The following is a 12,523-nucleotide window of genomic DNA, read 5'->3' on the forward strand; positions in this document are numbered from 1 at the left end:
GCAACTTGAAGCGAGGGAAGGAATAGTGCAGCATTTTCCATCTCTCTCTGAATAATTTTATGCCACTCACTTTGGGCCTTGTCAGGTTAAAAGGTAAGCATGCTTATCTCCCCAGGAGTGGTCTGTGACATTAACAAGAAAGCTGACAGGAGAAGAGCACTGATTGTGAACAATGACAGGGCAAGCTCAGGAGGCAGAAAAGGCAGGATGGGGAAAGAGGCTAGGCTACACCTCAAGAGCAAATGGACTCTGGCAAAGAGGCTGGGAAGATAGAACATAACCTTAGCAATAGATGGGAATTCTATTCACTTAACACATTTAAGTCAGGATCCATAGAATAATCTTATTTTGTTAATGTCAGCTGATGGTTTTTTCTTTCTTTCCCACCCTGCTATATTTACAAAAGAAAAGAAAAGAAAAAAGAATGAATGGCATGCGTAAGATAAGAGAAGCTAAAGAAGCAGATAATGAATGCTGTATTGATGCTCAAAAAGGGGCAATATGGCAGAAGATAGAGTGAAGAGAGCCATGACTCCTCAAGTGGAATAAAAGTGTTTGAAAGGTGTGCTGCGGATGTGGCCTGTATTCTTGCTGGTGCCAGTTTAAAACATTTTTATTTGCCTAGGCATTTTAGATTATTAGATTTTCCACCATTCAATTGACTTTATTCCTCTTAAACTTGATTTTATTGCCAGTCTGTCTTGCAATGCTTCTACAGTTTCATAGTACACCACACTGAAATCCATTTTTGGAGGAATATTGATTTATAATGTTTAATAAATAAATATGAGAAGGGTACAGAAGGAAAAACTGGGGTTGAGGGAGCCATCTCTTTAGGAAAGGAGGCCTTTGAGGATGAGGAGGCATTTGAGGAAAGAACATGCAAAGTAAAGCATAGATTTTGAAAAATGGCCAGGGAAACAAATATGAAAGAATAAAGAAAGGAAATAATTGAAAGGGGGTGGTGGTTAAGAGAAACATATCTTTAAAAAAATATGAAAGGAAATTAGATATAGCTCACAGACTGGGGTGCGGAAGACAATCTCAAACTTCAAACTTGAAAATTCAAAACATTTGTGGCAAAATATTTTAAATGATCCAGCTTAATTTGTACCACACTTCCAAATAAGTGGCTAAATATAAGTTTATGTGAAGGCTGACTGTGTCTTTGACTGTGGAAAACCATAAAGCCAAGGAATGGGTTAACAACCATTGGTTTTTAATGAAAATCTACTGTGACTGATAAAAGTGAAGAGGAAGAGCACTTACGTTATAGTATGCTCAGTTGCCATGCCAAATATTCTCACAAGCCTGTAGTTCAAGCTGCCCATCAGGTGACCTTTTCATTGTGCATTCACAATGATTTACATTCATGATGCTCATGAAGTGGGCATACATTGATATGGTAGAGTGTGAGACTCATAATCTCAGAGCCGTGGGTTTGAGCCCCACATTGGGCAAAAGATTCCTGCATTGCAGGAGGTTGGACTAGATGATCCTCGTGGTCCTTTCCAACTCTACACTTCAGTGATCCTATGAATTTAGCCGGAAGCACTTGGGCCCACAAAGGCAGAGGTGTGTAAACAGCACCTCTGAATGCAGTGCTCAGACTGTTTGAGCACACTTGGCACTTCAGGTTGCATGCCAACGAGAGGAGAGAAGGGGTAAAGAACTAATATATATCTATGAAAAAACACCCAGGTGCCCTGTATCCATTTTAGAAGTGATTAAGCAGCTAGAATACCCACCTCCCCACCATGGTCTTATTATATCTACTTCCTAGGATCTCAAATAGCACCATGTAATAATTGCCTGGGACGCAGATGGCGCTGTGGTCTAAACCACAGAGCCTAGGGCTTGCCGATCAGAAGGTCGGCGGTTCGAATCCTCACGACGGGGTGAGCTCCCGTTGCTCGGTTCCTGCTCCTGCCAACCTAGCCGTTCAAAAGCATGTCAAAGTGCAAGTAGATAAACAGATACCGCTCTGGCAGGAAGGTAAATGGCGTTTCCGTGCACTGCTCTGGTTCGCCAGAAGCGGCTTAGTCATGCTGGCCACATGACCCGGAAGCTGTCTGACAAATGCCAGCTCCCCCGACCAGTAAAGCGAGATGAGCGCCACAACCCCAGAGTCGTCCGTGACTGGACTTAACGGTCAGAGGTACCTTTGCCTTTACCTTTACGTAATAATAGCTTCTGTAACTTCTCAGCTTCACAGAAACAGCGAATGGAGGAACATGGCTACCACTGAGTTACATTGGTTTATAACAGGGCTGTCCAACAGGTCACAGGTCTACTGGTCGATGCCCCTGGTGGATCCTGGTCGATTGCAGGATCCTCCCCCCTCCCCCAAAAGCTCCCCAATTTTGGCTTTCCCAGAAAAAAGCTCAACAACTATGACTTCCCAAAGTGGTTGTATATCACAGTCTCTTGGAAGTTGGAAACCCCTGGTTTATAAAACAGGCTAATAATGGGATGCTGCCTGCAAGTTCCTCCTTTGCCCCCCACTGCCTTGGCCACCCCACATTCCTTTCTCCCCCAGCTGCCCTGGTTGCTCGGCTCTTCTCCCCCTGCCCCCCATCACTGCTGTTGTCCTACTTCTTTTTTAAGGTGGTCTTCCTGACTGGACTGTACAACCCATGCCACTCATTTTAACGTTTCAGACTTGAGATGAGTGTTTGCATTGTTGGTTTATTGTTGTATGTTAAATGCAAATAAAAGTGTGTGTGTGTGTGTGTGTGTGTGTGTGTGTGTGTGTGTATTTGTGTGTGTGTGTGTGACTAGAGTGAATTAGAAGGCAGGAATTAGGAAACCAGAGCTAGAGAACTGAAAGTGTAGGAAGGCAAGTAGAAAATTAAGAAAAAAACCACACAGGGCTGTTTGACATAAGGGTATGAAGGTTGAGGAGGGTTGTGTTTTTCATATTGATTTAAAATAAAACACCCTGGTTTTTTTGTCCTAGTAAATATGTAATTTCTTGATACTAGTACTGAATGTTATATTTTGCCCAAGATAAAGCCGTCTCCCTGGCTGAACTAATTCTCATTAAAGATTCTTTAGACCCTGCTCTGCATTGGTCCTTCACTCTGCTGTCTAGCTTTTGTCAGTTTTTATTAAGCCATGCAAAGCAGTGGAAGGATTCAAATGAACTGGGCAATTTTGCTCTGACAATTATTTAGAGTTAAATTGCTTGCTTGAAATGCATTCCTGGAGGGAACACAAATGTGGTTGTATCTGCTGTCGAACAATGAAAAGCTGAAAATGGCAGACTTGCCATAGTTCATTTCAACCCATTAAAAAAGTGAGGATCCCAGTATATTCACTGCCTGTCAGTTAAGAATATGAAAATTTGGCCTCGGGCGACTGGTGTCTTGATCTCTCAATCCAGATGCCATTACAAAAATTACTCTATGCTGCATATTCTATGGATGGAGTTGATTTGATTCCTGCAGTGAATATTTCTATTTTCCCTAATGTAGATTATTGGGAGCAGGGTAGGATATATGTTTTGCACAATCCACTTTGTTTTGATCAAGGTATTGTCACACCACATACAGTCCAGTTTATGGAAGTGAAGGAAATCATGATTAGTCTTCTGACTATGAATTATTGCTGCCTTTGACTTTTGAATGCAATCTGAAAATGGAATAAAGCAATTGTTGCCTCCAATTTGGACTTTCTTATTGTTCACTAAGCATCTTGTGTCCACATATGACTGCTGTGAAGGATGGAGATGTAATACCTTTTCAGTTAAAAATGTAAGAGGGGATCAAGCATAGTATGTGCACGCTTAATATTCAGTCTGGATATATTAAAACAAACAAACCAGGAAACACACCTGAAAGGTGTATAACACAACTACAAGATGTGATGAAGCAGTACGAGATCACTTATGCTAAAACACAAATAAGCATTATAAATTAAATTTCATCTGGGAAGCCTCTATCAAATCAGTGTGTTGAGCATTCCATGAGTAAGTAATGTTGTCAACAGGGCTGTCTTTACCCAGGGGGGCAAGGGGTGCAGTGCACCCGGGCGCCAAATTCTAGGGGGGCGCCAAATGTATACCTACTACATACCGGTCCTTTTCGATCGGCGGCAGTGAAAAGCAATGGAGTGGAAGTCCCCGCCCACCTCCTCCATTGCTCTGTTACTCCTATGGGTCAGGAAACAAAAGCAGTTTTTTCCGCTGCGTAGTTGTTACAGGTGGGTGATTTCCCCTCCCAAGAAAAGCTTAACAACTTTGAGTTTGCCCCCCCCCCAATGGCTAAACTAAATTTGGGGCCGCTGGGCAGCGCATATGCTAAAGATGGCCCTGGTTGTCAACAAGGAAATATCTATGGTCTGCAGTGGTCTTTGGTGCTTTTAAAAATACAGTGGTACCTCGCAAGACGAAATTAATTCATTCCGCGAGTTTTTTCTTCTTGCGAGTTTTTTGTCTTGCGAAGCACGGTTTCCCATAGGAATGCATTGAAAATCAATCAATGCGTTCCTATGAAAACCGCCTTCAGACCAGGTCCGGGGACAGTCTGTCCCCCGACCTCTTCTGAAGGCTGGGGGGGGGGGACAAGGGCTTTTCTTCCCACTGCCAGCCTTCAGAAGGCTGTTCTGAAGGCTGGCGGTGGGAAGAAAAGCCCTTCTCCCCACCTCCCGCCCCGCAAGCTCCGGGGACAGGAGAGCTTTGCTGCCGACTGCCAGCACTTCTCCGCTGTCCCGGGGCGATTTTAAAATGCTGGCGGGCGGTAGCGAAGGCTTTGCTGCCGCCCGCCAGCATTTTAAGATCGCCCCGGGACAGCGGAGAAGTCTCTGCTGTCCCGGGAAGGCAGGCGGGGGGGAGCAAAGACTTTTGCCCCCCGCCGGCCTTCAGAAGAGGCCCAGGACCCAGGATATTTTACTCTGACCTTTTTCCTGATGATTAAGAGGCTTATCCTTTTCAGTTGTTGTGTTGTTTTTAACTGACAGATTTTTAAAATAATGGTCTTACTAATTTTCTGGTTTTTATTTGTAGTATCCTACAGTGGCTTAAGGGACACAGGTGGCACGGTGGTCTAAACCACAGAGCTTGGGCTTGCCAATCGGAAGGTCGGCAGTTCGAATCCCCGCAATGGGGATGAGCTCCCATTGTTTGGTCCCAGCTCCTGCCCACCTAGCAGTTCAAAAGCATGTCAAGTGCAAGTAGATAAATAGGTACTGCTCCGGTGGGAAGGTAAACGGTGTTTCCGTGCGCTGCTCTGGTTCACCAGAAGCGGCTTAGTCATGCTGGCCACATGACCCGGAAGCTGTCTGTGGACAAACTCCAGCTCCCTCGGCCTATAGAGCGAGATGAGCGTGCAACCCCAGAGTCGTCCGCAACTGGACCTAATGGTCAGGTGTACCTTTACCTTTTACAATGTCTTAGAGATGGTTAAATGTTAAGTGGTATGTAAATTATCTAAATAATTTTTCTAACACTTCCCTTATGCATGAAATGTGTGCTTCAGACAGAAACTTGTACTATGCATTGCTATAGAAATCAGCTACACAAGTTATTGCTTAAAGCAGGGCAGCCAATGTGATATCTCCAGATTTTGTTTTGAATACAACTCCAGTCATCGCTGGCCATTGGCTATGCTGGCTGGGGATGCTGGAAACTAGAGTCCAACTACCTCTGGAGGGCATTGGCTACCACTGGCTAATGCCATTCATCCACCAGATGTGCTTGCAGAACGTATCTGACACAAGAGGAATATACCTTTGAACCATGCCTAACAGATTCCCAGTATGTCAAAGTGCTCTCCATTGTCCAAATCAGAAAAGAATGGCAATTCCTGCCACCGCAGCAAAATCTCCAAGGAGGCATAAAACTATCAGTTCCAGGATCAGAGCTGAATTAGTTTGCAAAGCCTGAAGCATAAGGAATGTAAGCAGTTTCATCTTTTCTTTGCTTGAACGCAAACACCTCTCGTTCAGCAGAGCATCCTTCAGTTATGCGATGCGCAAGATAAATCCATGATCTCAAACTGAAAATCAAACCATGATTATCATTGTTCCCTAGACACATCCTGATGAAAATAAAAGCTAGTCGTAATAATCAATGTATACTTAGTAAAAACTATAATAATAGTATAATGTATATGCTATGTAAATACAGGTGGGGTGTGTGTCCCACATTGCTGCTCTTATTCACCAAGGCAACTGATATTTTAATTTCAGTAAGAGGAGCTGTGCAAGTTTTTATTATAAAGCTAAGTACCAAAGCCAACCAGATTTTCTACAGAGAAGTAGGCATTTGATTTTTCTTTATCTTGAATAACCCCCTGTGATGATGCATGTGTTTTCCACAGCAGCAGACAAAAAACTGTGTTACGGAACAGCTTAGGCTCCATTCCATGTAAAGTATAAAAGAAAAAGATTTTAAGTATTACAAGTGTATCATATGGACTGATGTTCAGAATGCAGTATGATATTAAGTAGAAATGGCTGAGTAAGAGCCACACTTAGGAGTTAATTGGCTTCAAAGCAAGCATAAGTCAACTGCCACAAATCTGAATTATTACTAAGGATTAGATAAACTGTGGTCCATCCAATTGGCTTCACCAACCTGGTGCTACTTTGAACTACAACTCCCATCAGCCTCAGCCAGCTGGGCTAGGCCTTCACATTGCCCTCTCTCCTTTGTTTCAAACTGAGCAATACTTCAGACAAACTAATACGTTCAGGCACACCCACAGCAATAATAGGATATAAGAGAGTTACCTAACACAATGAACGGAATCCCCAGGAAGGTAGAATTGTATTTCCCACCGGTCAGGTTAATGATTCCAGCTGCAGTGAGAGTGGCCAAACTCACAGTTAACAACCCAAGGAGGCCAAGCCAGGGCTTGCTGCGGACACAGTCTTGCATGGAACAGCAGAGCATAGCCAAGGTTACAACGAGGACCAGGCTTGTCATCAGGTAGCGTTCCGACACCCTACTTGTCTCTTGGAAGTCTTCTTGAAGCGATGATGAAGTTAGGGGATACATCGTGACGTTCTGGTTGGATTTCTGGAACAGTTTGACCGTGTCGCAAAAGTTGGATTCCCATTTCTCCGCCACCATGTCGTTCAGGGAGTTGATTGCCTGCAAATAGTAGGTGAGCTGCACAGCTTCGGCAGACTTCACCCGGTCCTTGCTGTGCACAGTGATGCCCCCAAGTTGGTGCCCGTTGTACACTTCCCTGCCATCCTTTAAGTGTGTGATCGGATACGTGATAGCAAAATTAGTTTGATTAGACGAGCGAGCCGCCTTCAGTTCCTTCAGGACGTGCACAATGTCATCCACGATGCAAGACTTGTCATTATTTAGGATGCAGATATGGGCAAATGTATAATTGAAACCAGGTCTTTGTACTTGGATCCTGGTCACAGCAGAGTGCAACTACAAGGGAGAGAAAAATCAACACACATTATTTATCAGCTGATAATCTCTGCATTACAGCAAGCAGAACAGCAGCAACAGCAGCTTCATCAACAGTCTGTCTCCTCTTATCTAACCAAGCCAGCAGGTTTTAATAACTGCAGTATTCATAAGGACCTGCTGAAAATGGAAAACATGCATTGAAGTATTATTCTCATCCCCCAAAACCATTTCCCATAACTCAATCAGGGGCTGGCATAAAGAAACACTGCATGCCTCATTTGGTTGCTCTCTTTCGTTCACACACTCAGATATGAACCTACCTGGGCCCTGAGATCATCTGCTGAGGCCTTCTTTGTGTGCCTCTTCCTTGAGTAGTCCTAAGGGTAGCAACACGAGGACGGGCCTTTTCTGCAGTGGCTCCCCATCTGTGGAATGCTGTTCCCAAGGAAGTTCCACCTGGCGCCTTCATTATACACCTTTAGGCGCCACGCAAAAACATTCGTTTTTAACCAGGCCTTGGGTTGATTTGATTGACATCCAATGCCCTTTTAAAAAGTGTTTTTTTCTGGGGGAGAGAGTGTTATTGGGTTGTTGTTTTTATTTTGATTATATATTTTGTGGTTTTATATTTTCATTTTATTCTGTGAACCGCCCTGAGCTCTCCAGGTATAGGACATTATATAAATTCAAATAATAATAATACTGATAATATTCTCATCCAAACCCTGATAAGATACCATGTTTCAATTTGCAAGTTGTTTGTCTACTATAAGTAAAAGGGATGTAATATATCAAATGTATAACAACAAGTATACTGATCTCTATATGTGTATACGCATGTGTGTGTGTGTGTGTGTATGTGTGCAAACACTTTCCCATCGCTGTTAAATAGAACACATTACTGGGAGCTATGTGTTAGATAGTGATGTGAGGAATTTCTAAAATAATTTATTAGAGACGGCCAATTCTAATATTTGGGTTAGAAACATACTACTCCCTGGGTACAAATATGTTGCGTCTGATTGGTCTCCAATGACTCTGCTGGGCTACCACCCTAAATTTGTTGCAAGTGACTGCTTTACATAATTTTGCATCCTCAGAAAGAGCAAGATGCATATTGATTGGTTGGGGATGCATTTTGATACTTGCACTTTACACACAAATTTGCATATGCTAATCTACATGCAAATTTAGAAATAATTACTATAATTAGAAGTAAAATACTTTTCACTATTGTGGAGAAGACTGTGACTAGGTGACCTGTATGCCTTCTGCTACCCAAGGCCAAATGTTGACAGGTAACTTCAAGGTCCCTGTGCTTCCTTCTTAGGTTTTCTTTAATCATTAAATGGGACTTCGAATAGAAGATGGTCCTCTGACAGCCTTCAAACAGAGGACTGTTTTCTGTAACGTAGGATGTACAGCCACTGTAATAAGTGTACTGATCCACATTTGAAGGGTGTTCTGTACATCTCTAAATACTCGTTGCTGACAGATGTACTTCCTTCTTTTTTGGCTAGCTAAAGATTGGGGAAATTATCGGAACAGGCATTTGGAGAAGGAATAAGGAGATGATATTCTAATTGCAGGCGTTGTTGCATTACTAGGGCTGGTCCTACCATTAGGCAGATGATGCAGCTGCCTCAGGCAGATGATGGGGCATAGGAAGTCCTGGGGAGCTGTGTGTGCCATGCAGCCTGTTCTGTGTCTCATAAACTAGCCTGTTGCCCTCAGTTGGAATTGAGGATGCTGCTCAATCACCAATTTTGAACTAAGATTCAGCTGTCAGTTTCTGTACGTGTAAGGATCCATGATGCGAGTTGGGGATGATGAGGGGATGTCGTTTGCCTCAAGCAGCAAAATGTCTGAGGCCAGTCCTGTGTACTGTGCTAGATAGGGTATAACAAATCTCTAACCCCAGAAGTTGGAGGGATCACAGGCAAGTTGGAACATACTATTTCTTAAACTGGGAACATGATGTAATTCATTGTTTTGGAATAAAGTTGACAATATATGTACTAAGGTCATGAGCCATCATATTGATCTTGAACCTGCCTTGTTGTTGCTAAATTGCTTTGACAGTCTGGCTGCATTGAGAAAGCTCTCAGGTGCTTTGTATAAGGTGTCTGTCATTCCTGCAGCTAGTCTGTGCAAAAGATTCTTAACAGCAGCCATTTTCAAATGTTAAGGAAGTTCTGCTAATGCAAAAATGGACTTTGGTAAATGGTCTATTGTGAAAATTAACTTTATGGAAGTATGGCATTTTTAAAGTATTTATTTAAAGATCTTTGACACTCTTTGATCTCATTTAAAGCTGTGTTTGCCTAAATGTGTTTATTGATATAAATTGTAAGCCAATGAAGTATACATTGTGTTTCTTATGAAGTATCTGATACTTGTATTCTTATTTTGTGCTGTCATTCTCATTTTAGCATATTTTAAAATCTTCAGTGTGTGGGACATCCCACATGTGTCTTTGTTTTCTATCCCATTTTTCTCCATTGTTTTTATGATGCTGAATCCCCGAGTCCCATTAAGATGGCAACATTTCTGAATTTTGCTACACTTTTTCTTTCAGACTTTGAAATGGGCTACTTGCGGAGATAAGAAACTGATTTTTAAATTTCCAAAAGAAAAGAAAAGAAAGAGCTAGCGTACAGTGGCTGTGTTCTCTTAATATGATTTAAAATCATGTTTAAATGAATTCTACTGCATGATAATACATTTACAACACAATCTTATGAACATTTATTCACGAGTATGTTCCACTAAGCTTAATTTGACATTTTCTATGTGTGCACATAATTGCCATCTTCAGCTGCAGTCCTAACAACAATTACTGGGGAGTAAGAACTGTTCAACATTATGTTACCTATTTCCAAGTATTAAGGTGGTGTTTGACATATTAATAAAGCTTTTAATGGTTTTATTGAAACTCTCATTTTACCTATATATACTATACACCTGTGGCGCCTAGAAGCTGTCAGCATGCGACAGCAACCACATCCCAAGAATAGCTTTGACTGGCCAGCTAAAGCAGGTGAGGATAGCCAATGGGTGTCAAACCCTCAGGGAATTACAGACTTCCCCTTGCATGTGAAGATAGGCTCTGGTGGATTGAGCAAATGAGACCAATAGTGGGCCCAATGCTCAAGAAATGAGAGAAATGAGGGGCAGATGGGACTCATCAACCTGGGAAGGAAAAATCTGATGCTAAACCTCCGCTGCCTTGTGGGATATCTTCAAGAGAAGAAAAGACTCAGGAGTAAACCCTACACCAGGCACGTCCAACTTCCAAGAGACTGTGAAAAAACTTGTTGAGCTTTTTTGGGGGAGGAGAAGCCAAAGTTGTTGAGCTATTTTCTGGGGGCAGGGGGAATCAGGATCCCATGATTGACCAGGGAAATCCCGAGATCAACCAGTAGATCACGATGGACCAGTTGGACAGACCTGCCCTATCCAAATCTGGAGCAGAGTCTGCTTCCGGAAACTCGTGCAGCCAAGCTGGTGCCAAACATATTGCTGTGCTTTCCCTTGGACCATATCAGTGAGGCCGAGGGGGGGGGTCTTGTCATCTGGGCAGCCCAAGACCTCCATACACACTGCCCAGGCTTGCGCCCTAGGAGGTCACTTCGGTGTTGCTAACGCAGTGGTTTGACTTCAACCTCAGAAGTGCACTCTGCTGTCTCTCAAGACACAGATTCCAACAACCTATACTTTCGTAGACCACCCTTGGATCTTTACTAATGAAGGGTGGTTAACAAATTGAACTACTAAGTAAACAATAAGTTAGCAAGTAACATTGCCCTGGGATTGCCCCAGGGCAATCCTATGCACACTTACCTGGGAGTAAGTCCAACAGAAGACAGTGGGACGTTTTTGAGTAGGCGTCTATAGGCACACACTGTAACCTGCTTAACTGCTGCTGTATTTTTAGCCATTTTAGATGTGTGCTATTCTATTGTATTGCTTTTAGTAAAAGTTCCCTCAAATTGATAGAAAAGCCAGAATTTCATCTGAAGCCTTTGTTTTATTTGCTGCACCTGTTTCTGCTTTGATTATATTACATTGCCTCTGTTTTTTTATATTGTATTTTTATAACATTTATTGTATTTTACTGCTGATTTTAATTATTAGCTGCCCTGAGTGGTGAAGAAGAAACAGAAGGCTGAGATGGAAATTTCTTATTTTATACAGACACACACACACAGAGAGAGACAAATATAAATGTATGTATAAAATAAATGTGCATACTAATTCACAGAATTCAATACTGCATAGATGGGGATACAGAGTGATTAGCTGGCAGAAGTCTGATCCTTGTGTGTTGAGGAGTTTGTAAAGGCAGCATTGCCATCACAGAACATCTCCTTTCCACTGCCAATCTACAAACTAGAGTGGTACCTCGGGTTAAGTACTTAATTCGTTCTGGAGGTCCGTACTTAACATGAAACTCTTCTTAACCTGAAGCACCACTTTAGCTAATGGGGCCTCCCGCTGCTGCCACGCCACTGTTCTCATCCTGAAGCAAAGTTCTTAACCTGAAGCACTATTTCTTAACCTGAAGCACTATTTCTGGGTTAGCGGAGTCTGTAACCTGAAGCGTATGCAACCTGAAGCGTATGTAATCTGAGGTACCACTGTACAGACATCCCACCTATTAGCCTTTAGAGGAAATGGGGCTTGAGAGGGTGGTAGCCAGAGCCTGCCAGAGAGGGGTCATAGAATCATAGAATTGTAGAGTTGGAAGGGACCCCAAGGCCCATATACTTCGACCCCCCTGCAATGCAGGAATATCAGATAAAGCATCCATGGCAGATTACCACCCAACCTCTGTTTAGAAACCTCCAAGGAAGGAGAGTCCACAACTTCCTAAGGGAGACCATTCCACTGTCAAACAGCTCTTACTTCAGAAAGTTTTTCCTGAAGTTTAGTCGGAATCTCCTTTCTTGTAACTTGACGCCATTGGTTCAAGGACCATTTGGCCCTGGGCTTCAAGCTCAAAGGGAGCCTAAAATTTAAAACACTTGCTGTTGTTTTTTTGGCATTTGCTATGTTTCACAATTTTTCCAGCCAAACTGACACTCCCATAGCTTAGAACTGCCAATTTAAGCAAATAAGAGATGTGGTTTGGTGAAAGACCTTAAA

The 12,523-nt window shown here is 42.7% G+C and overlaps 1 protein-coding gene across 1 annotated transcript in view; it reads right to left on the reverse strand.

Moving 5' to 3' along the window:
* The window catches only part of PTCHD1 (patched domain containing 1), a 49,334-nt gene that overhangs the window by 15,073 nt on the left and 21,738 nt on the right, over nt 1-12,523 (reverse strand). The window contains exon 2 of the mRNA XM_053387021.1: nt 6,733-7,393. Coding sequence (XP_053242996.1) covers nt 6,733-7,393 — 661 coding nt within the window. The remainder of the gene's footprint in view (nt 1-6,732; nt 7,394-12,523) is intronic.

The sequence above is a fragment of the Podarcis raffonei genome, chromosome 4 (genome assembly GCF_027172205.1).
Source record: "Podarcis raffonei isolate rPodRaf1 chromosome 4, rPodRaf1.pri, whole genome shotgun sequence".
Taxonomy (NCBI): domain Eukaryota; kingdom Metazoa; phylum Chordata; class Lepidosauria; order Squamata; family Lacertidae; genus Podarcis; species Podarcis raffonei.